Source organism: Myxine glutinosa, chromosome 5 (assembly GCF_964187855.1).
Source record: "Myxine glutinosa chromosome 5, kmMyxGlut1.1, whole genome shotgun sequence".
Taxonomy (NCBI): Eukaryota; Metazoa; Chordata; class Myxini; order Myxiniformes; family Myxinidae; genus Myxine; species Myxine glutinosa.
In genome coordinates this window covers 51,109,333-51,135,606 of record NC_136265.1, presented here as the reverse complement: position 1 = coordinate 51,135,606, position 26,274 = coordinate 51,109,333, and the positions used below count along the sequence as shown (strand labels likewise).

Here is a 26,274-nt window from a genome sequence, read left to right as displayed (position 1 = left end):
AGTGAAACTGCGAATAGCGGGGCATTGGTTCAATGGAAAAAGGGGGGATAGGTTCCTGAGTCGCAAAAGTCCGCGGACAGAGAGGACCAAATCACGAATGGCGAGGCTCTCGATAATTATAGTGTGGCTAAAATTCGCAGCCACGAAAGCCATGAAAATGCAAAGGACACAGCAGTGAATATAGAAGCAGGGTCATGCTCGCGGCTCGTATGAGATGTTTTTTTTTGCGTATTTCCACCTGCTTTATGCATGGCTGGTGAAACATAGGTTTTATAAACTAGTGAGGTACCCGTGCTATGCACGGGTGGGAAGCCAGAAGCAAACAGACAATACGGAAACGGCGAATGCTAAAGCATGAAACCAATAAATTCCACATTCCTGTAGCACCTTCAGGCGCACGTCAGACATGGACAGCAAGTTCGTGAAGGACTTCCATGAAAAACGTACCCGTTCGCAAACAAAAGGGTACGTTTGTTCCATACCTAGTCAATGGTGAATCTGGATATGGCGATGCGTGAATTTCACGTTTAGAAAGTAGAAACCGTCACGGCATTTCGTCATTCACTTGAACTCGATATCTCTTTTTTCATTCCAAACAGCATAACTCCAATCACAAATTAAATAGCATTAATATAAAAAATAAACTTTTAACAACATTCGTGACATAAACAAATATTTAAATCCTGATGTGAAGCTCCGTATGTTTGGGTGAATACAATTACGAATTCAAAATCGTAATTGTATTCACTCAATTCCAATCATCAATTGATACTTTAACACCTTGGTTCCCAACCTGGGGGGCATTGCCCCCTGGGGGGCCATGGTGTATTTCTCGGGGGGCCATGGGGTAATTTGAACCATGGGGTAAACTTGCTTTTCTTGCTGACATTTCCGAGCAGCAGAACCAGCTGAACCTCAAGCTCCAAGGAAGAGCGACTAATATTATTCTTTTCCACGATCATCTCAGAGGATTTGTTGCCAAGCTCCAAAACTGACGCAGGAAAGTGAACACAGGAAACATTGCTATGTTCGAAAGAATGTCTGAATTGCAAGACAGTATTGGAAAAGAGATTGATCCCATACTGAAAAATGACATTTTTGAGCATCTGTAGTTACTGGAGCTAGAATTTCATTAGTATTTTCCTGATTTAGATGACAATGAGGCAAAAATTGTGTGGAATCATTTTTCCATCAACCTTTTTGTGGAGAGCATGCCGGAGGCAATGCAAGATGAATTCCTGGATCTCCGAAACGATTCATTTGCCAAAGACACATTCGAAGAGAAGAGCTTGACGGAGTTTTGGGTGGGAATGGGTCGCTACCCTAATATCAGCCAGATAGCTATCCGGGTGCTTCTGCCATTCTCGTCTACCTATCTCTGTGAAGCGGGGTTTTCCACGCTGTTGAATATCAAATCGAAACAGCGTAATCGGCTCCACGTGGAAGATGACCTCCGCTGTGCCCTGACTGTGACTCAACCACGGATACCCCAATTGGTAGCTAAAATGCAATTTCAGCCATCCCACTGAGTTTTTAATTCACTTTTACGGCGCATGCACCGCGTCCCTAGTTTTGATTACCTGAGTTGTTGTCGAATTGAGTTTCTTTTTGTGAGATTATAACACACTGCGTTAAATACAGACACAACAGAGGTTTTTAGTTTTCACATATTCTTGACTTGGAACCTTTTCATACTGTTTTCTTGTGTGACAGTTCTATTTTATGCTGTCCATAGTGTTGCTACTGATAATATTAAAATCTCATATCAAACATGCATTATTCGAGCGACATTGCTTTGTTTGCTTCTTCCAAAAACGATGTAGTTGGGAGCCAGTAAGGAACAGAAAAAAACTATGGAACTAAATGTTCATGTTGAATCATCTTGTTCATCAATGTTCATCTTGGAATTCCTCATTTTCTGTGTAATAATTTACCAATTCTCATACAAACAAAATAGCCAATTAAAGGAAAAAGCACCTCTCAGAATGCACCACAGAGCATCTAGAAATCAAAAAATTCCTGGGGGGCATGCCCCCAGTCCTCTCTAGTCTGCTTACATGCGCTCCGCCGCTCGACCCTCGCGAAAGGGAAGGGGGTGATGGGGATGTGTTCTGGGAGCCAAGGGGGCCATAACACAAAAAAGGTTGGGAACCCCTGCTTTAACAAAATACTGTTTTAAATGACGGTTTAAAATATATTGCGATATTATCAAATGTATTGGGTAATTATCAAACCAGCTCATTGCCGTCATCTGTCCACTTCCGCATTTGTGGCAGGTTCATAATTCTCATCAAAATCCAAACAGTATTTGTAGAATTTCAATAAAAGCCACATCACTGTTCATGTCGGTAAATATTATTCCATCGTGTTTGGAAAAACTGGAAAATTCGAAAATTGGAAAAACAATACAGCCTATTTTACTCCAGGGGGTCCCAGGATTACCCACCCAAATTATCGTTGCGATTGGTTCAGCCGTTTTTGCGGTACCTGCGAACGGACGGATGGACAGACATTTGGTGAATTATAGTAAGATGTGTCAAGCTGGCAGTTCGTGAATTTTTTTTTGTGTCTTTGAAAAACCACAAATTTGAATAGAGGAATAGAAAAAATCCCGCAAATATGCGGGACACTTTTCCGCAAATAGAGAAACAGATCGCATTTTAACAACTGCGAATACATGGAAAAAGGAAAGAAAGGAGGATGGAGGACAAAAATAAACATAAATAAATAAATAAATCATACATACAAACAGAAAACACACACACACCAGAAATACATTACCACTTTCCTTACCGCCACAGAATGTACACAGCAATTCACCAGCACACAAATCAATACACAGGCCCTCTATTTATAATGAAGTCCCCCTTCCATTAACCCTATCGGACCCGTTCCACTAAAGCGAGCACTGCTCGTGAGGACCAGACACTTCCAGCTGTGTCATGCAGTTATATGAATGGTGAAATTCATGTCAGAAGGTTGAGTATGGCCGTGGCGACTAAAGTCGACAGCGGGTCCGATAGGGTTAAACACTAATAATATACTTCCCGTTTCAACAATTGATTGAAAAAAATAACAAACAACAAGACCAACAACCAAAAACAAATCCTCATTACTTTTTTATTTTAATGATTTCACACAACTTCCAATGCTGCTGGAACCTGTTAACATGAAAACCAACCAAACTTAAACTTGAGATTACAATGACGTCTTAAAAACATTTTCACATGACCTAATCAAACTATTAGCACAATAACCCCTCTCTAACATAATGGAATACATCTTCGCACGAACCACAAAATCATGCTGCATAGAGCAAATGTTAGCAAATCTAATAAGCCGAGAAGAAAACACATGATAACCTATCCTAACCGTTGCATTGCTCGACGGAAAAGTACACAAGACAACAGGAAAACTCAAATAGTCAACTTTATGATACAGATTTGTAATAAAACAATTATTTCCATCTTTTTTTTTTTTTTTTTTTTTTTTTTTTTGTATACAAGGTCGAGGCTCGTGAAAGAGCGAACATTAATCACACAGAAAGACAAACCGACACATAAAACATATAACATAGGGAGCGGTAGACAAGATGGGGAGAGAGGGGGAAGGACACAAACACAACATTTGAGAGCAGTGACCGAGAGACATGGAGACATCGAGAGATCTGAGAGAGGGCGAGGGCTTGGGGGGGGGGGGGGGCGTGGGAAGGGGGCGGTGGGAGAGGTATAAAACATATGGACACTGCCAGGACTTCCAGGAAAGAAGTTGGAATTTCAAACAAGGTGGATCTGGGGTGAATTAGCGGGGGTAGAAAAGATCAAGGTTTTGGATGGGGGAAGATAAGAGATGGTGGTGAACAGCTGTTTTAAAGACCTGGAGGGAGGATTGGGATTGAAGGGAGTGAGGGAGTTTGTTCCAGAGGCGGGAGAAAAGAGGAATGAAAGAGTGAAGGTGAGCAGAGAGCCGAGATTTCGGCAGTTTAACCATCAGAGGGTTGCTGGCAGATCTTGTGCGACCTGTAGGAATATTTGGGGGACAGAGCACAGAGAGAGCTGGGGGTGCAAGGCCGGAGAGGAGTCGGTAGAAGACAGAAAGACCACCAACCTGTCTGCGGTGAGTGAGTGAAAGGCCCTCAGAGATAGCTTCATCGCGGGAGATTCCAATAATTCTGAAAGCTTTGGTTTCAACAGCGTGAAGCCGAGCTAGGTGTGAGGCAGGAGCACCGGCCCATAGGGGAGAACAGTATTCCATTGAGCTGCGGATGAAAGCCTTGTATGTGGTGAGGAGCTCAGGTGTGCCGAGGAAGGACTTCGCACGACGGAGGATGCCCAGTCGGCGACTGGCTTTGGAGGCCAGCTTGGAAATGTGGTTTTCCCAAGAAAGATCATGGCAGATAGTGAGACCCAAAATCTTGAGCGACAGAACTTCTTGGAGAGGATTGTTGAGAAAGTAGATGGGAGGGTTGTCCAGTCGATCTTTTCGGAGAGACATAGTAAGAGTGTGAGATTTGTCAGGATTGAAAGACATGTTCCACTTGTTTGACCAGTCTGTGATTTTGTCCAGGTCTTCAGAGAGTGAGGAGGCAGCAGACTGCCGATCTGAGGGAAGAGGAATGGAGCGGCAGAGAGTGGAGTCATCAGCAAAGAGATAGAGAGGATTTTCGAGAGAGTCAGAGAGATCATTGATGAAGACCAGAAAAAGCACGGGGCCCAGAACACTGCCTTGGGGAACTCCAGCCTGAACAGGAAGAGGAGATGAGAGAAACCCATTCAGGGCCACACGTTGACGACGACTAGAGAGGAAGTCCGCCAGCCATGCGTGGAGATTTCCATGGATACCAAAGGAGGAGAGTTTGGTGAGCAGAGCGGGGTGCCAGACCGTGTCGAAGGCACGTGATATGTCGAGGGAGACAGCTCTAATTTCCTGTTTGGCATTGAGGACCTCCATCCATTGTTGAGACAGCAGAAGCAGCATGTCCAGAGTAGAGTGACCTGGTCTGAAACCAAATTGATGATCAGAGATCAAGCCATTGGAGAAGAGGAAAGATTTCATATCAGAAGCAATGATGGATTCCATGACTTTGCTGATAATTGGGAGAAGGCTGATTGGTCTGTAGTTGCTAGGATCTGTTTTTGCACCTTTTTTGTGCAAAGCGGTGATGTTGGCTGATTTCCAAGCAGATGGCAGTTGACCTTGAGCAAAAGAGAGGGTGAAGAGAACAGAGAGAGGGTGAGACAGAGCAGCAGAGCAGGATTTTAGGACCCGTGGGCTGATGCCGTCGGGTCCAGTTGCAGAATCAGAGTCGAGGGTTGACAGAAACTTTTCCACCTTGTCAGGAGGAAAGGACACGGAGTCCAGGAGCAGCAGGGTACGACTGGGTATGGTGGGTACAGAGAGGGATGGGTTTGGGACACAAGATTTAGAGGCAAACACAGAGTTGAGGCATTCAGCTTTTTCACGTGCGGAGTCAGCTGTGTAGCCGTTTGAGGTAAGGGAGGGGATGGAGGGGGAACAAACACCAGAAACGGATTTGACCAGACGCCACCAGGATTTGGAAGAGGGAGACAGATAAGAGAGTTCGGTCTTGAGAACGGAGAGATATTGTTTCCTGGCTCTCCTGAGGGTGGACACACACTTGTTTCGGGCTTTGTGAAAGGAAATGAGATTTCCTTCCGTTGGATTTGCTTTCCAGGAGACGAAGGCAAGTTGTTTCTGGGCAACAGCCTCACCACAAGATTCCATGTACCATGGACGGGAGGAAGGGTATGACAACTGAAGACGAGATGGGATAAATCTGTGCATGAGAGAGAGCAATTTACTTTCGAAGAATTCCCAGGATGAGTTGATGTCAGAGGTGGTAGAGATGGGAGACCAGTCCAGATGATTGATGGCTGCTTGAAGACCGTGCCAGTTGGCCTGAGTGAAATGCCAGACTCGTCGACGCTGAGCAGGCTCCCTGAGGATGGTCAGAGAGATGTCCACTTTAACAAGGACATGATCAGATGATCCGATCGGAGCAGAAGAAGAGCAGCAGACATTTTCAGGGAAGTTAGTCATAACCAAGTCCAGAAGAGAAGATGTTCCGTTGACTGAGATCCGGGTCGGGAAATTGACAGATTGTGTCAGTCCCAGTGAGTCGCAGAAGTCCTTTGCTGAGGAGCCATGGCTGGTGAGAGAGGTACCCACACCCAGCCAACTGGCATGATGACAGTTGAAATCACCACATATGAGGAAGAGAGAGTTGGGATGAGTAGATAGAAGTTGGTCCATATCATCAGACAGCGAGATGTAGATTGAGTCATCACTGTTTGGTGGACGGTACAACACACATATGAACAAGAGGTGGGAGCGAAGGGGAAGCCGTAGCCAGAGGTATTCCTGGGGGCGAGGTGGAGAGAGTGCAGTGCAGGGCGAGTGAGGAAGAGAGTTTTTGATAAAGATAGCAACCCCGCCTCCAGGACGAGGCTCAGGTCTATCATACCGGAGGAGGGAGTAGCCCGGGAGAGATACTATGGAATCAGAGACATCATAAAGGAGGAAAGTTTCTGTTAAGCAGATCACGTCTGGTTTGACAGAAGCAACCTGTATGGAGAGATCAGTTAAGTTTGAACGAAGGCCCCGGATGTTTGAGGTCCATACCGTTAATGAAGAGGAAGGGGGAGCATCAGATACAGAACAGGGGGGAGGAGGGGTAGGGTAAGATGTGGAAGAGGTGGAAGAGGTAGGGAGAGCTGTTGAAGGTGTGTCAGAGATTTCAGAATAGCTCGGAGAAAGGGAAGGATGGGGCGGACAAAAGGTTTGATGGTGATTGGGTGAGCCACAATGAGGTGTTATTTGAGGAGGGGGAAGAGCGAGGCAGAAGGTTGGGGGAGATGGAGGTGAGAGTTTGAAGGGGGAAGAAGCGGGGAGGACGCTTTGAGGAGGGGGAGTGAGAGGGGGGAAATTGAGAAGCAATGAGGGTGGGGAGATTTGAAGGGGAGGGGTGAGGGGGGAGTTTGGGAGGGAAGGGGCAAGGGGAGGGATTTGAAAGGGATGGGATATGGGGGAGATTTGGAGGGGAGGGGTGAGGCAGGAGTCTAGGAGGGGAGGGGCGAGGGGGCGTCTTGGCGGGGAGGGGTGAGGGGGTAGTTTAGGAGGGAGGGGGCAAGGGGGGAGATTTGAAAGGGATGGGTGATGGGGAAGATTTGGAGGGGAGGGGTGATGGGGAAGATTTGGAGGGGAGGGGTTATGGGGAAGATTTGGAGGGGAGGGGTGAGATTGGATTTTTGAAAGTGTACGATTTATGGGAAACGAACATTTATTGCAAAATGAGTTTCTTGTGACCTTCGAGTTAAAAATACGTTTAAGGACGCTGGATGGAGGATGGAGTGCAGGAGAGTTTAGGGAATGTAGAAAAAAGGCACTATAGGAGATGGATATTTTTTTTGGGATGAATTGATTTGGTGAGCAAGTCGAAAGCAGCCTTTTAAAGAAGAAGAAGAAAAAGGTGTTATAAAATATGACGGAATACATAACTTGAGGGGAAAGTGTAAACATTGAAGGTTAATGAGTGAAAACTATCTGGGGAAATGGGGGAGAAACACGTGGTCGAAGAACGAACGAACGAATAAGAATGAATAAACGAATGAGAACAGAGAAGGAAAATGTTTTTTTTTTTTTTTTTTTTTTTTTTTTTTTTTTTGAGTTGAGATTTACACAAGGAAGTAGGTAGGCTATGGGTGAAAAGCCTGGGAATACAGAGAACGAAAGTTATTGGATCACAAAAGACGGACCGCTGAGAGAAAAACAAAGCCTCAAGGTTGTACAGTGCACACTGTACAAGGCCTCAAGACACGACACGGCAAACAGACGATCAATTTATGAAAGATAAACACCGAGAAACAACCAAAGTTGCACACAATAACTTCACACACCGAAGGATAAATACAGTTTCGACAAAATACAATTGTGAACAGACTTAACTTCGAAAAACGTGGAGACCGTGTGGAGCTTCGAAAATCCCTGCCGCCGTCTCCAAGATCTCGCGAGATCTCAGCCGCGAGATCGAGATCTTTAACTCACACATCCAGATATGCCACAACACTATCTATATAATAATAGCGTAAGGACTCGACTGTGTTATCCCTTTTACGCCGCACCCAGTGACCCCATGCCCACGGCACTAATGGATTTACGATCTACGAACCGCGCTCTTTGTTTATCATGTACAGCCATACCCGAAAAATCTGAATTAGCCGACGTTGGGGCCCAAAAGCATCCGATTAACTGCTGATACGACGCCATCTTACGACGCCATCGTATTGGCGTCTGCTGGGCGAAGGCGAAGCAAGCCGTCCGCTGATTGGACAGGCGAAGGCGAAAGCAAGCCGTCCACTGAGTGGACAATCCAGAGCATGCATTTGTGCTGGTGTCGGCGATCGTTGTTCATATATGCACTCATCATTCTCATCTTTCTTCCTAACTCTTACTCGGACAAGCAAATCCCCTATGCCATCCATAATGGTACACTCTATCCATACACCACATCCTCCCTTCCGTGGATGTTCCACGGGTTTCGGCTAGTCATCAATAATACTCTTATCTGACATTCAACTTTCTGGATAAATCCTATGAATTAATCACACATATATCATCAATTTTGTTGCGGATCCTGGGTTCGTCGACGTACTAAGGGGGGTTTATGACCCCGTTCCCTCTCGAACTCCGGTTCCACAGGCCGTTGACCGTGAGCAACTAAACTCGTGATCGACGGGTTGCTGAGCAACTCCGATCGCCGACCTCCCAGCCCCGCACCGAAGAGTTTGCTGGTCAAATAATCCCAAATACCTTCAAGACACACGACCGAAGAAACCGGGGATTGAACCTTCGCTTCCCACACTTCATTGCGTGCCGAGCGGATTTGCACGGTGTGGAAAGCGGCGTTACCTGACGTGATTTACGGACCTGATTCAAGCGAAATTCGGTCTCGGATGATGCTAGGCCAATGGAGAAAAGACGTACCTGAACAGGTTTGAAAGTAACAACAAAATGTGCAGCCTTTTATTTACATGGCAATAGAAAGAGACGAAGATGCAGCCTTATTCATTCCTTACCTATAATAAACCCCACTGGCACCGCACGCACACACTGTTACGTGGTCCTCCCGGTGACTACCTGGTCTCGGTGACCCCCGGACCGTGGGAGGCACCCCGCCAGAAAGATATATGATTTATACGCTTTCGTAACGCAATCAATATGAATTCCAGTCAATAAGAAACCCCACACCAAGGATCCAGAGTAATCAATAATATATTCCCCCAAGGAATCAACAACCATCAACAATCAACAATCAATCACTAAGATGGCCATCTTACATATGTGTCCCCCCCTGTCCCCACTCACGACCACTTGGGCCACTGTCCCTCACAATGTCTCTCTTCTCCGCACACGGGCGGTGAAACGAACCCCGGGCGGACGTGCTCCAAACGTGCACGTCTCGTACCGGGGACAGCTGCTGCAGCGCACACCTCCTTGCCACGCAACGGGGCAAAACCAAGCGCGGCTTGCAACGCGCGCGAGGCCCAAGGTGCGACCCGTACGCGTCCTTGTAGACGGTGAGGCGAACTGTGCCGGACGCTGGGTTCCGTGCACGAACCCACGGCAACTTGACGTGTCAAGGGGTAAGTACCCCGCGCCGGTAACTCCTTTTGTCAGACGGGCTTTCAAACGCAGCGTCCTCCACGCTGCTCAATATCGATCCCAACTCTCGTCGGAGCTCGGCGAGGAAGAGGAAGAAGATCATCGCTTCTCCAGGACCTCGTGTCTTTTCTTCTTCCGTTTCCGGTCTCCTTTTTCCCAGAAGGGCTCCTGACCCTTTAATCACAACAACCGTTACTCGACTACACATTGATAAGCAAAGACCTGAATAGTAATTCACATAAATCCACATAAATCCGTAACACTCCCCCCCTTCAAGAAAGAAAGTTTGAACCCAGCGAAAACTTTCTTTGCCGGCCAACTTGGATAAACAAACCAGATAACTCACCCCCCCCCAAATCATCAGTTCCCCCCGGGCACAGTCATCACTTAAAAACAAAGCAACAAAATTTCACACAATCCCCTAGATTAATTCCCTCTGGACCAAGCGTCAACCACTTCTAGTTTCTCTTGAATGACGGTTAAGAGGTGGTGACCAAAGCCCCCAAATTTAAACCTCTCTATAGCACTTTTTCGGGAGGCCCAGCGGAGTATTCCCTACATGGACGCCTTAAGGAATGTGGAGTTCACGGTTAGTCCAGGGAGGAAAGTTCATTACATGGACGCCTTTAAGAACGTGGAGTTCACGGTTAGTCCGTGCAGGAAAGTTCACTACCTGGACGCCTTTAAGAACGCGGCGTTCACGGTTAGTCTGTATAGGAGCCCCGGCTCGGCGGCTCCACCGTATATAGGGCTTCAACTTCTCCAGACTCCAACCAGTTACGGTGGGACCCCTTGTCCCAGCCGTTACCTGACTGGCGGTCTCCTTCTCGGCCAGTGCTCTGACATTCATTCTTTCGGGAGGTGCCGTAACTCTGGGAGCCTCCATAGTAATATCGGCTGCTGCCCACACCAAAACTACCGCCAAGTGGTCCTCTTCTGTAGACCTCTCGACGCCTACGAAATGCCTTCCCTACTGTTATGGTCCGACCTTCCAAATCCTTACCATTCCAATTCTTCTCTGCCTCCCTGGCGTCTCTTGTGCTTGCAAACGTGACAAAGCCGAACCCTCTTGACCGTTGCGTTTCCCTGTCTTTTACCACCCGCACTTCCACCAGCGGCCCATATCTGTTGAAGACAGAGGTCAGAACTTCTTCCTCTGTTTTGAAGTTCAGTCCCCCTACAAATAACTTGGAACTTTTGTCGCCATCCCGAGCTGGTGTGGTGTTATTTTCCCTGCTGTGCTCTTTACCAACCCTCGGGTTACCATAAATTTGCCCCCCGGCCAAATCATTCCCGATAATCACAGATACTCCCTCTACAGGAAGCGTGGCTTGTAAACCGACGGTGACCGGTCCTGACACCAAATCGGATTCCAAATGGATGACATGAAGTGGGGCACTAACACAGCCACCGATCCCTTGTAACCGAACACTATCACCAGTTGCGGTACTCTTTGACAATGGCAAAATGCCTTCAAGCATTAAGGATTGATGGGCTCCTGTGTCCCTCAAAACCCTAACCGGTCTTGGGTTAGTCAAGTCTCCCTTGAGTGAGACCAACCCCTCATAAATAAATGGTTGGTAACTCTTCTGTGGGCGATTTCTTACGCTTGCCATCGCATTCGGAGTGGTAATAGTCGGACTCCGCTCTGGGTTTTCCCTTTTCATGAGGTAACAACTGGACATCAAGTGTCCAGGTTTCTTGCAAAAAGCGCAAGTAGGCCCGGAGGAAAAACTCGTGGTCTGCCTCGGGCCCCCCGAAAAATAAGTTTGTCTTGGGCCCGTAGCCCCCTGATTTCGAACAGTTCGGGTATCAGCGTTGTCCCCATATTCATCTCGAGGCCGCCGCCATGTATTGTCGTTCTCCGCACCTGCTGTTCCACACCTCCCCTGCGGAGATCTAGGCGAGGAGTTAGGTTCGTGGACCCCTATCCGGTGTGTTAAGGCATAATCATCTGCCATGGTGGCTGCGTCCCACAACTTTGGTACTTTCTTTTCCTGCAGGTACACTTTGATGTCCTCGTGGACACACTGTTGAAATTCCTCCACCAGCATCAGGTCACGCAATGCTTCGAAGTCGTTCCCGACTCCTTTTGACTCACACCACCGATCAAACATATTTTCTTTCACTCTAGCAAACTCCACATGGGTCTCACTCTCCCTCTTCCTGGCATTCCTGAATTTTTGCCGGTAAGCTTCCGGAACCAACTCATAGGCTTTGAGGATGTGCTTCTTCAATACCTCATAATCTGCACATTGGTCCATTGGTAGCGCCGAATAAATCTCTTGAGCTTTACCCACCAGCACACTTTGCACTAGTATGGTCCAGGCCTCCTCCGGCCAGTTTAACTGTCGAGCCACTTTCTCAAAGTGTGGAAAAAATTGAGTGACTTCCTTTTCACTGAAGGGTGGAAGCAGCCTCACATGTCTGCCCACCTCCCAGGTGTTCTGGCTAGGTGTCGACCCCATCAGCAAGGGTGGTACCTCTCCCCGTTCTCTCATTAAATCCAGCTCCTTGAATTTAATCTCTTGCTGAAGCGCCAGATCACGTTCCTTCAACTCCCTTTCGGCTTTTCTCTCCTCTGCTTCGAGTTCCCTGGCAGCTCTCCTCTCCTCTGCTTTTCTCCCTTCTAACCTTTCCTGGAGTTCTCGTTCCACTCTCCTTTCCTCTGCTTGTTTCTCTTCTCTCCTCTCTTCTGCTTTCCTTTCTTCTTCTGCTCTTTCCTTTTCTGCTTTCCTTTCTTCTTCTGCTCTTTCCTTTTCTGCTTTCCTTTCTTCTTCTTTTAACCTTTCCTGGAGTTCTCGTTCCACTCTCCTTTCCTCTGCTTGTTTCTCTTCTCTCCTCTCTTCTGCTTTCCTTTCCTCTCCTGCTCTTTCCTTTTCTGCTTTCCTTTCCTCTTCTGCTCTTTCCTTTTCTGCTTTCCTTTCTTCTTCTTTGATCCGTTCCTGGCTCCGTAATTGCAACTCCAGTTTCCGGAGCTCAACGTCTTCTGGTTCTTCGGGTAGCCACTCCCAGGCTAACTCGTCCCATGTTCCTAATCCCACCATAGATTGTATCACCGTGGTCTGCAACTCTGCCTTCCTCAAATTAGTTCGGACCTCCAAGTTAAAATGTTTGGCCAATTTCAAGAGGTCCGACTTTAGTAACGCTCGGAACTGTGCCTCACTCGGGGTTACCGCAAAGTTCTGTGCCACAAACGCCATGGTGCCTATCGTTAACACCTGTTAACCTTCACCCAAGACTTTACCCCAATTTCCCAAAAATTTACCAATTAATACTTAATTAATAAATTTTAATTAATAAAAATATTATTTTATTATTTTATACAATTTTAGATCCTGGACGTAGACCCAATTGCGAATCCGCAAATCGTAATTTGGACGAGCCCCCAATTCTGTTACGTGGTCCTCCCGGTGACTACCTGGTCTCGGTGACCCCCGGACCGTGGGAGGCACCCCGCCAGAAAGATATATGATTTATACGCTTTCGTAATGCAATCAATATGAATTCCAGTCAATAAGAAACCCCACACCAAGGATCCAGAGTAATCAATAATATATTCCCCCAAGGAATCAACAACCATCAACAATCAACAATCAATCACTAAGATGGCCATCTTACATATGTGTCCCCCCCTGTCCCCACTCACGACCACTTGGGCCACTGTCCCTCACAATGTCTCTCTTCTCCACACACGGGCGGTGAAACGAACCCCGGGCGGACGTGCTCCAAACGTGCACGTCTCGTACCGGGGCCAGCTGCTGCAGCGCACACCTCCTTGCCACGCAACGGGGCAAAACCAAACGCGGCTTGCAATGCGCGCGAGGCCCAAGGTGCGACCCCTACGCGTCCTTGTAGACGGTGAGGCAAACTGTGCCGGACGCTGGGTTCCGTGCACGAACCCACGGCAACTTGACGTGTCAAGGGGTAAGTACCCCGCGCCGGTAACTCCTTTTGTCAGACGGGCTTTCAAACGCAGCGTCCTCCACGCTGCTCAATATCGATCCCAACTCTCGTCGGAGCTCGGCGAGGAAGAGGAAGAAGATCGTCGCTTCTCCAGGACCTCGTGTCTTTTCTTCTTCCGTTTCCGGTCTCCTTTTTCCCAGAAGGGCTCCTGACCCTTTAATCACAACAACCGTTACTCGACTACACATTGATAAGCAAAGACCTGAATAGTAATTCACATAAATCCACATAAATCCGTAACAACACACACACACACACACACACACACACACACACACACACACACACACACACACACACACACACACACACACACACACACACACACACACACACACACACAGGGAATGACACCGGTTATCCTCGTACCGATGGAATTTTGCAGGGAGTGACTCGAGGGTGGCCGCAGCTGTGCGCAGCGCGCAGTTCGATCCTCGATCCGGACGTGCAGCTGGTGAAGTAAGGTCCGAAGGACGAACCGCCGCCTCAAAATCCGCACGAATGACGAACTTCAACGCAGGTCGGACGAGCTTCAACGCAGGTTGGATGAGCTGCTTCAAGATGAGTCACGGGAGGGGCCAACGCTTGCAGGTCAGCCGGATCAGAGCGAGGGATCGGTAAAGAGCGATGGGCGTCGGAGAAAGAACGATGGTTCAACACTTGCAGGTCGAATCAGAGAGGGGCGTCGTCGAAACCAGAGCAAGAGCAAGAGAGTGAAAATGCGATGGACGGGGGTTTTTTATCAAATCCGAAAAGCTCCCAGAATGTTCCACAGCCTCCAATTGGCTGAGGTTGGCCACGTGCTGGCCTTCAATCCCTCCTCTCCCTATGAAGGTTTCAGTCCTCCTTCCCTCTATCATTCGGGGAGGTTTCACAACCCATTGGTCGCTTGCTGGTGACGTGTCCCCGACCACTCATTGGTCACGTGGGCTTCGCTTTTGGCCACGCCCTCCGTTACTACATCAAAATGTCTTCCTTCAACCACAGGAAGGTTTCAAATCCTGCCTAAATCAACGCATACTGGTCTCGATTATTACACAATGGAAAGGGACTAATCTTTACATTCAATAAGAAATAACTAACTACTGCAGGCTACATGTTGTCGTGCAATTAACTATAGAGGGTTTGCCTTAATGGCAAAACCGCAACAATATAATGACAAGTAGAAGATAACATTTTAGCCCAGCCTATCTTCTCCTTCATCAACTGTGACATAAATAAAAACTCACAATAAACAAGAAATATGTCTGCTAATAGGGGGATGCATTTCCCTCCCATTGGAATAGCTTTTATATGTTGAAATATTTCCCTACAAAAAGATAAAAAAAGTGTAAAACAAACTAAAATCAACAGCATCTTTAAATTTTTGTTTTTCAAAACAATTAAAACCATGTACTTTTTCTTAGAAAAGAATGACTTATCAAACCTGATACATAAACATTTATTATAAGAGCTAAAAACTTTCTCGATAACACTAAAGAGTGCATCCTCAACCAATACCAAATCCAAATTGTATACAAGGTAGAAAATATTGATATTACTAATATTGAGAAATCTAATCCTATCAAAGAACTAGAAAGTGGAACTAATACTCCAGAAAGTGTTAATACCAGAATTCCTACTAATTGTTATTACAACATTTCCTAAATTGCTCCCGAACCACCATAACCCCGAATTAACAATAACCGACAATTTTTTCAAAGTACATTGCTTAGCTCCCGCTACAAACCCAAACCTATGTGTGTTTTTATGATGTTTAGGGATCCCAAAAATGGGGAATACCTAAATTTAGCTCTTTACATTGATGTAAAAATTATTATCCAAAACTTCCTGATGCTGAAAAATAATGTCATGGAAAGGCTTTTGATATGGAAGATATGTGCTATTTCCTATGCTAGTGAAATAGTTTACAAGTGAAATATCCTATACTAGTGAAATACTCTATCAATAACTAATTCCCTCAATAAAACCTCAATGTAAAACTTTTTAGAAAAACAACCACAAAATGATTAGCTCCTTTATCTGCCGGAGCTATAACATACTACTCAGGCAACTCCTGAATATCCTTACGAACATGAAGTTTACTCAACAATGGTTTTGGTCAATCCTGGGAAAACAAGCATCAGCTCTTAAAAAAACTTTATCCTTTTGTCCAAATTTTCAACAACCTTCGTCTCTTTTCTGGATATTGTGAAGGGAAAAGCGATGAAAGTCATTCTGTTTGTGGATGGAAAGAACAATGAATCGATTAAACAGAACATTGATCAAAGTATGTTAACTGCCATGGGAAGCAAGGAGAAGCTGATGTTTCAGGCATTAACCCTTGGTGGGAGCAACCCTCTAATTACTATACACTGTCCGGAATGATGGAACAACCTCTGATAAGATAGTTTTGTCTGTGTTCAATAACTGTCTGACTCATTTGGGAAGATCCACAATTCTTCCATTTTTTTATATTTACTGTTCAATCTAATTGGCCATATACAGTCATGTGAAAAAGTAAGTACACCCCATGTAAAGGTTTGACCTTTTCAACATATTTCAACATACAGCTATTTGATCTTCATTTCAACAATATTGAGAGATAAATGTGATATAATATAACAAATATCATGAAACATTTACATTTTGTAGTCCATTGTATAATTTAAATAAACATATATGCAAATTTCGCATGTGGAAAAAGTAAGTACACCCCTACATTTATCACTACTTCAAATACCTAAAATTAGAATCAGGTGCACCAGTTCAGGTGCAAATGATTAGAACATCGTTAGCGAGGATCTTGGAGGAACCTGTCTTATTTAAACCTCAGGCATTTAGTTTAGTTTGCTCTTTGTTGTTGAAGTCACGTCACGAGGTCACGTCTTTTCGAAGCTGCTCCATGCGCTCACGCTTTCGAAGCTAAGTGATATTTCTCAATTGTGTTTTTGTCGAGACTGTATCTATCTTTCGGTGTATGTACCTATAGCGTATCTTTTGGAAAATTTTCGGTGCTAATTTTTCGTACATGTATACACAATCGTCGGTTAATGCGTAAAAAAAACCCTAAAAAAAACATTTCCTTCCCAGGTCTTATTCGTTTATTTGTTGTTCTTTTTGTTCGTTCGTTCTTCGTTCGCGATCACGCGGTTAGAAATGTATAATATCTCCCCTGAACAACTATTTTCTCTCATATATTATAACACCCTTTTCTTCTTTTCCTACAAAAGGATGCTTTCGTCTTGCTCACCAAATCTATTCATTCCAAAAAATATATATAATACCATCTCTTACAGTTCCTCCTTTCTACATTCCCTAAACTATCCAGAACTCCATCCCTCCTCCAGTGTCCTCAAACGTATTTTTGACTCGAAGGTCTCAAACTCATTTTGCAAAAAATGTTCGTTTCCCATGAATCGTACACTTTTCAAAATCCAATCTCACCCCTCCCCTCCAAATCCTCCCCATCACCCATCCCTTTCAAATCTCCCCCCTTGCCCCTTCCCTCCCCTCCCTCCTAAATTCCTCCCACACCCCTCCCCTCCGAGACTCTCCCTCGCTCCTCCCCTCCTAGACTCCCCTCTCACCCCTCCTCCTCAAAGCATCCTCCCTGCTTCTTCCTCCTTCCAACTTTCACCTTCATCTCCCCAAACCTTCTGCCTTGCTCTTCCCCCTCCTCAAATAACACCTCACTGTGCCTCACCCAATCTCCATCAAACCTTTTGTCCGCCCCATTCTTCCCTTTCTCCAAGCTATTCTGAAATCTCTGACACACCTTCAACAGCTCTCCCTACCTCTTCCTCCTCTTCCACATCTTACCCTACCCCTCCCCCCCCCCTGTTCTGGACCCGATGCTCCCCCTTCCTCTTCATTAACGGTATGGACCTCAAACATCCGGGGCCTTCGCTCAAACCTGACTGACCTCTCCATACAGGTTGCTTCTGACAAACCAGATGTGATCTGCTTAACAGAAACTTTCCTCCTTCATGATGTCTCTGATGCCTTGGTATCTCTCCCAGGGTACTCCCTCCTCCGGTATGATAGACCTGAGCCTCGTCCTGGAGGTGGGGTTGCTATCTTTATAAAAAACTCTCTTCCTCACTCGCCCTCCACTGCCCTCTCTCCACCTCACCCCCAGGAATACCTTTGGCTACGGCTTCCCCTTCGCTCCCACCTTTTGTTCATATGTGTGTTGTACCATCCACCAATCAGCGATGACTCCATCTACATCTCACTGTCTGATAATATGGACCAACTTCTATCTACCCATCCCAACTCTCTCTTCCTCATATGTGGTGATTTCAATTGTCACCATGCCAGTTGGCTGGGTGTGGGTACCTCTCTCACCAGCCATGGCTCTTCAGCAAAGGACTTCTGCGACTCACTGGGACTGACACAATCTGTCAATTTCCCGACCCGGATCTCAGTCAACGGAGCATCTTCTCTTCTGGATTTGGTTATGACAAACTTCCCTGAAAATGTCTGCTGCTCTTCTTCTGCTCCAATCGGCTCATCTGATCATGTGCTTGTCAAAGTGGACATCTCTCAGACCATTCTCAGAGAGCCTCCTCAGCGTCGACGAGTCTGGCATTTAACTCAGGCCAACTGGCACGGTCTTCAAGCAGCCATCAATCATCTGGACTGGTCTCCCATCTCTACCGCCTCTGACATCAACTCATCCTGGGAATTCTTTCAAAGTAAATTGCTCTCTCTCATGCACAGATTTATACCATCTCGTCTTCAGTTGTCATACCCTTCCTCCCGTCCATGGTACATGGAATCTTGTGGTGAGGCTGTTGCCCTGAAACAACTTGCTTTCGTCTCCTGGAAAGCAAATCCAACGTAAGGAAATCTCATTTCCTTTCACAAAGCCCGAAACAAGTGTGTGTCCACCCTCAGGAGAGCCAGGAAACAATATCTCACCATTCTCAAGACCGAACTCTCTTATCTGTCTCCCTCTTCCAAATCCTGGTGGCATCTGGTCAAATCTGTTTCTGGTGTTTGTTCCCCCTCCATCCCCTCCCTCACCTCAAACGGCTTAACGGCTGACTCCGCACGTGAAAAAGCTGAATGCCTCAACTCTGTGTTTGCCTCTAAATCTTGTGTCCCAAACCCATCCCTCTCTGTACCCACCGTACCTAGTCGTACCCAGCTGCTCCTGGACTCTGTGTCCTTTCCTCCTGACAAGGTGGAAAAGTTTCTGTCAACCCTCGACTCTGATTCTGCAACTGGTCCTGACGGCATCAGCCCACGGGTCCTAAAATCATGTTCTTCTGCTCTTTCACTCCCTCTTTCTGTTCTCTTCACCCTCTCTTTTGCTCAAGGTCATCTGCCATCTGCTTGGAAATCAGCCAATATCACCGCTTTGCACAAAAAAGGTGCAAAAACAGATCCCAGCAACTACAGACCAATCAGCCTTCTCCCAATTATCAGCAAAGTCATGGAATCCATCATTGCTTCAGATATTAAATCTTTCCTCTTCTCCAATGGCTTGATCTCTGATCATCAATTTGGTTTCAAACCTGGTCACTCTACTCTGGACATGCTGCTTCTGCTTTCTCAACAATGGATGGAGGTCCTCAATGCCAAACAGGAAATTAGAGCTGTCTCCCTTGACATTTCACGTGCCTTCGATACGGTCTGGCACCCTGCTCTGCTCTCCAAACTCTCCTCCTTTGGTATCCATGGAAATCTCCACGCATGGCTGGCGGACTTCCTCTCTGGTCGTAGTCAACGTGTGGCCCTGAATGGGTTTCTCTCATCTCCTCTTCCTGTTCAGGCTGGAGTTCCCCAAGGTAGTGTTCTGGGCCCTGTGCTTTTTCTGGTCTTCATCAATGATCTCTCTGACTCTCTTGAAAATCCTCTCTATCTCTTTGCTGACGACTCTACTCTCTGTCGCTCCATTCCTCATCCCTCAGATCGGCAGTCTGCAGCCTCCTCACTCTCTGCAGACCTGGACAAAATCACAGACTGGTCAAACAAGTGGAACATGTCTTTCAATCCTGACAAATCTCACACTCTTACAATGTCTCTCCGAAAGGACCGACTGGACAACCCTCCCATCTACTTTCTCAACAATCCTCTCCAAGAAGTTCTGTCGCTCAAGCTTTTGGGTCTCACTATCTGCCATGATCTTTCTTGGGAAAACCACATTTCCAAGCTGGCCTCCAAAGCCAGTCACCGACTGGGCATCCTCCGTCGTGCGAAGTCCTTCCTTGGCACACCTGAGCTCCTCACCACATACAAGGCTTTCATCCGCAGCTCAATGGAATACTGTTCCCCCCTCTGGGCTGGTGCTCCTGCCTCACACCTTGCTCGGCTTCACGCTGTTGAGGCCAAAGCTTTCAGAATCATTGGAATCTCCTGCGATGTAGTCAACGCCGAGGGCCTTTCATTCACTCACCGCAGGCAGGTTGGTGGTCTTTCTGTCTTCTACCGACTCCTCTCCGGCCTTGCTCCCCCAGCTCTCTCTGTGCTCTGTCCCCCCAATATTCCTTCAGGTCGCAGAAGATCTGCCTGCAACCCTCTTATGGTTAAACTGCCAAAGTCTAGGCTCTCTGCTCACCTTCACTCTTTCATTCCCCTTTTCTCCCGCCTCTAGAACAAACTCCCCCACTCCCTTCAATCCCACTCCTCCCTCCAGGTCTTTAAAACAGCTGTTCACCACCATCTCTTATCGTCCCCCATCGAAAACCTTGATCTTTTCTACCCCCGGTAATTCACCCCAGAGTCCTTGCAGTGTTCATATGTTTTAATCCTCTCCCACCTCCCCCCAAGTCCTCCCGATGTCCCTGCTCTCAAATGTTGTGTTTGTGTCCTTCCCCCTCTTCCCCCTCTCTTTTGTGTCCTTCCCCCTCTCTCCCCATCTTGTCTGCCGCTCCCCTTGTTTTTTGTGTTTTGTGTGTCGGTTTGTCTTTTTGTGTGATTAATGTTAGCTCTTTCACGAGCCTCGATCTTGTATACAAAAAAAAAAAAAAAAAAAAAAGTGTGCGGCGTCACCATGCCTAGATCAAAAGAGCTCTCTGAGGCCTTCAGAAAGAAGGTTATAGATGCCTACGAGTCTGGGAAGGGATTTAAAAAGATCTCCATGCAATTTGAAATCAATCATTCGACTGTCCGGAAGATCATCTACAAGTGGAGAAGATTCCAAACAACTGCCAACTTGTTCAGGCCAGGCCGCTCCAGCAAGTTCAGCCCGAGAGCAGACCGCAAGATGCTGAAAGAAGTCTCTAAGAACCCCAGAATGTCATCACAGGACCTACAGGTAGCTCTTGCCACTGTTGATGTCAAAGTGCACGAGTCTACCTTTAGAAAGAGGCTGCACAAATTTGATCTACATGGGAGGTGTGCCAGGAGGAAACCTTTGCTGTCCAGAAAGAACATCAGGGCAAGACTAAAGTTTGCCCATGAACACCGAGGCAAAGAACAGCACTTCTGGAACAATGTGCTCTGGACAGATGAGTCAAAGGTAGAGCTATTTGGCCACAGTACCAGAAGACATGTTTGGCGAAAACCAAAGACAGCATTTGACCACAAGAACCTGATACCAATTGTAAAGCATGGTGGTAGAAATATTATGGTTTGGGGCAGCTTTGCTGCATCAGGGCCTGGGTAGCTCACAATCATAGAATCCACTATGAATTCTTCATTGTACCAGAGGGTGCTTGAGGATAATGTGAGGCCATCTGTCGGAAAGTTGAAGCTCAACCAAAGGTGGACCTTGCAACATGACAATGACCCTAAACATACCAGTAAATCCACCAAGGAATGGCTGAAAAGAAAGGAATGAAGGGTTCTGGAATGGCCAAGTCAAAGCCCGGATCTAAATCCCATCGAGATGTTGTGGGGGGATTTGAAACGAGCTGTGCATGCAAAAGAAACCCCTCAAACATCGCACAGCTGAAAGAATTCTGCATTGAGGAGTGGGCAAAAATTTCTCCCAGTCGATGTCAGAGACTGGTAGACAGTTATAAGAAACGCCTACTTGAGGTTGTTTCTGCCAAAGGGGGCAATACCACCTATTAGAGCCAAGGGTGTACTTACTTTTTCCACATGTGAAATTTGCATTTATGTTTATTTAAATTATACAATGGACTACAAAATGTAAATGTTTCATGATATTTGTTATATTATATCACCTTTATCTATCAATATTGTTGAAATGAAGATCAAATGGCTGCATGTTGAAATATGTTGAAAAAGTCAAAACTTTACATGGGGTGTACTTACTTTTTCACGTGACCGTATGTCGACAATGTTCAATCTAATTTGAGTGAAATATATGTCATTTTGCAAAGTTGGTGTGAATTAATGATGATTTTTATGACTTGTCTTTACAGAGAAACAAATGAAACTGATTTCTTGTTCCAACTGTTCACAGTTGTTTGACACGGAAGTTTTTAATTGGCATGTGACTTGGAGCGTTTGTCACAAAACTGACAAATCTGGCAGCGTGTATTACACACTCAGTTGTAAGCGTTGTACAGAGACCCTAAATAATATCCAACGAAGTGAAAAACCACACAAGTGTTCTGTGTGCAGCAAGGCATTTTCTACTAGGTCATACTTGCGTCAACATCAAAAACGTCACACAGGAGAAAACCCCTCTCTGTGTTCAGTGTGCAGCAAGGTATTTTCTACTAGGTCATACTTGCGTCAACATCAAAAGCTTCACACAAGAGAAAAGCTCCATCAGTGTTCAGTATGCAGCAAGGTATTTTCTACTCGGTCACACTTGCGTCAACATCAAAAGCTGCACAAAGGAGAAAAGCCCTGTCAGTGTTCAGTGTGCAACAAGGTATTTTCTACTAGGTCATACTTGAGTCAACATCAAAAGCTTCACACAGGAGAAAAGCCCTATCAGTGTTCAGTATGCAGCAAGGCATTTGCTGATTCATTATACTTGCGTCAACATCAGAAAATCCATACGAGAGAAAAGCCCTATCGGTGCACTGTGTGCAGCAAGGCATTTGCTACTCCATCACATTTGCGTGAACATCAGACTATTCACACAGGAGAGAAGCCCCATCATTGTTCAGTGTGCAGCAAGGCGTTTGCTAATCCGTCCTACTTGCGTAAACATCAAAAAATCCACACAAGCCAAAAGCCCTATCAGTGTTCTGTGTGCAGTAAGACATTTGCTACTCCATCATACTTGCGTCAGCATCAAAAGTTTCACATAGGAGACTAAGATTAAGAACTGGAGACGAAAATGAGGAGGAAGATAAGGACGAACAAGGGAGGAATAAGAGGAGGAAGACAATTATAACGATGAGCAGCATCATCTAAAAGAAGAGTTTGCCAAAAAATAGAGGAGATGAGATTCATAACGACTCAGAAAGACCACGACTCTGTGGAATAGAAAAACAGCAAACGAAGAAAAACAAGAAGAAGAAGCAGAACAAACTGAGCACTTGGAAATGACACCAAAATCATCCCCCTTGAAAGAAATCAACACTGTGTTTTACTGTTTTAAAGCCTTTTTGTATTCCAGTGCATTAAGGAAACTATAATAATTTGCTGCTGTCGTGCCAAAGGTCACAACATGTACTGATAATAACTACTTGAAAGGGATTTAAAGAAACCTTTCCAATTGGCATTACAGTCACGTCTTTTATGTTCAAGCAGAAGCATCCAAGTTTAAGAACAGCATTTCCTCCTTAACACAGAAAAGAGAAAACGAGTTAATGAACATGTTGTTAAGAATTACAGCAAGATACCTCGACTGGAGTCAAGTTGCGCAGTTCACTTCAAACGACACCACAAGATATTGAGTCGTGGAATACTTTATTGAAAGATGCAGAAATGAGGAACCGCAAAGCAATAGTCTCGATATCGCAGCTGATGATGATGAAGGTGAAATACCCCTGATTGTTCATCACAGGAAATGTCACAGCTTTTTCACAATGAAAACGTCCTTGGACAAACTTACAAGACAAAAACAGAAGAACCACCGTTCACCTCCACTCATTTATTCCTCTTTTATGCCGCTTGTGGAACCATCTTCCACATCCTCTTCAATCTCGTTCTTCCCTCCAGGTCTTCAAGCCAGCTGTAAGTCAAATAAAACTATCAGCTGAATTTGGTCACGATAAAAGTCTCCAAAGCACATTCTGCTCCATCAGCTGTGAAATCGTTAATAAACAATGTGAAGCTCATGCAATGTTAAATCAGTGTGGCCATGGAATTGATTATTTGCAAATTGAAGAAATAGACATGGCTTTGTGCATACAAAAAATGCTTACAGAATCTAAGGCTGGTTAAAAAAATTTTCCTGTTCATCATCGCCGCCCGCCCCATAAAAGTCGTCCGCCCCTAAAAAAATCTTTTTTTTTTTTTTTTTGCTCGCGAAGTCAGTAAAATCCGTTCCCGCTCAGTGGAACAGGTTCGAATTTTGTATGTGCTCGCGTACTGTCTGAGCCAAGTTACATGTGCTCGAACTTCGCCGAACTGCAGGAGACCAATGAGGCAAACGTCTTCAATAACGTCTACGCCAAAGCCAATCTCACATGCAACGATGCGACAGAGAAGCCATACTACACGGCTGGCTATGAAGATGTGTGCTATTTCTGTGGCTGTGTTGAGGAGCTGAGTACCACAGATGAGTCATATCCTATATGCAGTACCTGCAGTAAGAGTCGTACTGCCGAGAAGAGGCCCACTCGGAAGTTCAAGAAGTAGTTGGTATGCTGAAGGAGAAGCCAAATATCATTGGCAAACGGGAGAGCCTCACGTGATAATTATTGCTGTGGATTTCTAGTCAAAAATTAAACGAGCGCTGTACTACATGTAGTAGTAGGTGATGATAGATACATGAATAAACGGCAACCAACATTCTCTTGGTGGTAAACTCTACTCAACATGTATGAGTGCTGTAATAGCAGTAGCTGCTGATAGATAGATACATCTATGAGTGCTATAATAGCAGTAGCTGCTGATAGATAGATGTATAAACGCGAATCAGACATTCTTTTGATGTGGTTTATCATTTATGTCCTCTTCCATGTCTACCAAACTGCTCAATATGCATGGACTGTGAAGTGATATTTCTTGGTGTGGAACTCTAGTCAAACATCTATGAGTGCTATAATAGCAGTAGCTGCTGATATATAGATACATCCATGAGTGCTATAATAGCAGTAGCTGCTGATAGATAGATACATCTATGAGTGCTATAATAGCAGTAGCTGCTGATAGATAGATGTATAAACGCGAATCAGACATTCTTTTGATGTGGTTTATCATTTATGTCCTCTTCCATGTCTACCAAACTGCTCAATATGCATGGACTGTGAAGTGATATTTCTTGGTGTGGAACTCTAGTCAAACATCTATGAGTGCTATAATAGCAGTAGCTGCCGATAGATAGATGTATAAACGCGAATCAGACATTCTTTTGATGTGGTTTATCATTTATGTCCTCTTCCATGTCTGCCAAACTGCTCAATATGCATGTACCGGTACCATGAAGTGATATTTCGTGGCGAGGAATTCTAGTCAAATATGTATGAATGCTATGGCAATAGCTGCTGATAGATACATGTATGGCAACCGGATATTATTCTTAAAAGCCGAAGTTTTGGTCTACTATTGTTATATGTATCAGCAAATATTAAAAGTAAACAGAACTCAATGTGACATAGGTTTCTTTATTTTCTTTATTAGTCCCCTACCGGTGTACACCGGAGGGGACTATAGGTTTGCACACCGTCCCTCCGTCCCTCCGTTTTTACCGAAATGATCACTCACGCTCATGTACGAGTACCAGCAGGGCCCCGTGAAAATTCCACATCCCGCCTCCCAAGTTCTCACCCTCTCCCTCCTAACCCAAAGGTGTTAACCCCTCCCCCCACACCCCTCCCCCCCCCGCCCCACCCTTCTCTCCCACCCCAATCCTTCAACCTTCTCCCCACCATCACCACCAACAGTCCAGATCACAATCCCACTAAATATGTGACAAAATACGACCCGAAACCCAAAAGGGATGTTTGTGACAATAAACACGGATATGTAAAATAAACAATAAAAAATGAACACTGAAACATATGTGTTTTGAACGAAAGATATTAGTCTAGTAGGAAGACTAGGTCCCCCTGCACCCCCCGGAGATATACTTCTAATCAGTGTTTCTAGATTGGAAAAAATGTGTAGAAAATGACTAGCTATGGCCCCAAGCTGAAAAAATGTCCCACATACCATTTTTATGCAAATTACTGCTGCAAATTTTATGCAAAATTATGCAAATTTTATGCAAATTTTTGATGAGGAGTAGAGTTGAGGGGTCTTTGAGGGCTTCATCGAGGTGCTCTCGGTTGCAAGACTGGGTCATTCTGAGAAGCACAGCAGGGTCAGAGATCATGATGTTCTCCTCCTCAGTGAATCTCTCCATCAACAGCCTCTCCATTGCCTCACACACTGTTTTGAGGCAAAAGAGGGACTTTGCGTAGGCCTTTCCACTGAGAACACCTTTGAGAGATCCACTTGTTACTAGTTGTGCCTCAAAGAGAATCTCTGCATATCCAGAACCACGCATCTTGTGTCCAGTGAGCATCCCGATGTAGTTCATGGATGTGTGGAAGGGTCCAATCGTTACTACATGACTAGCAAATTCATTTGGCCAGCGCCAGATGATGGGAAGGGCTTTCA

General features: G+C 45.5%; 1 protein-coding gene across 1 annotated transcript in view; it reads left to right on the top strand.

The window, feature by feature from the left end:
* Positions 1 to 25,261, top strand: part of LOC137427547 (uncharacterized) — a 29,965-nt gene extending 4,704 nt beyond the window's left edge. The window contains exon 4 of the mRNA XM_068117126.2: positions 21,969 to 25,261. Coding sequence (XP_067973227.2) covers positions 21,969 to 22,819 — 851 coding nt within the window. The 3' untranslated portion in view covers positions 22,820 to 25,261. The remainder of the gene's footprint in view (positions 1 to 21,968) is intronic.
* The last annotated feature ends 1,013 nt before the right edge of the window (positions 25,262 to 26,274 follow it).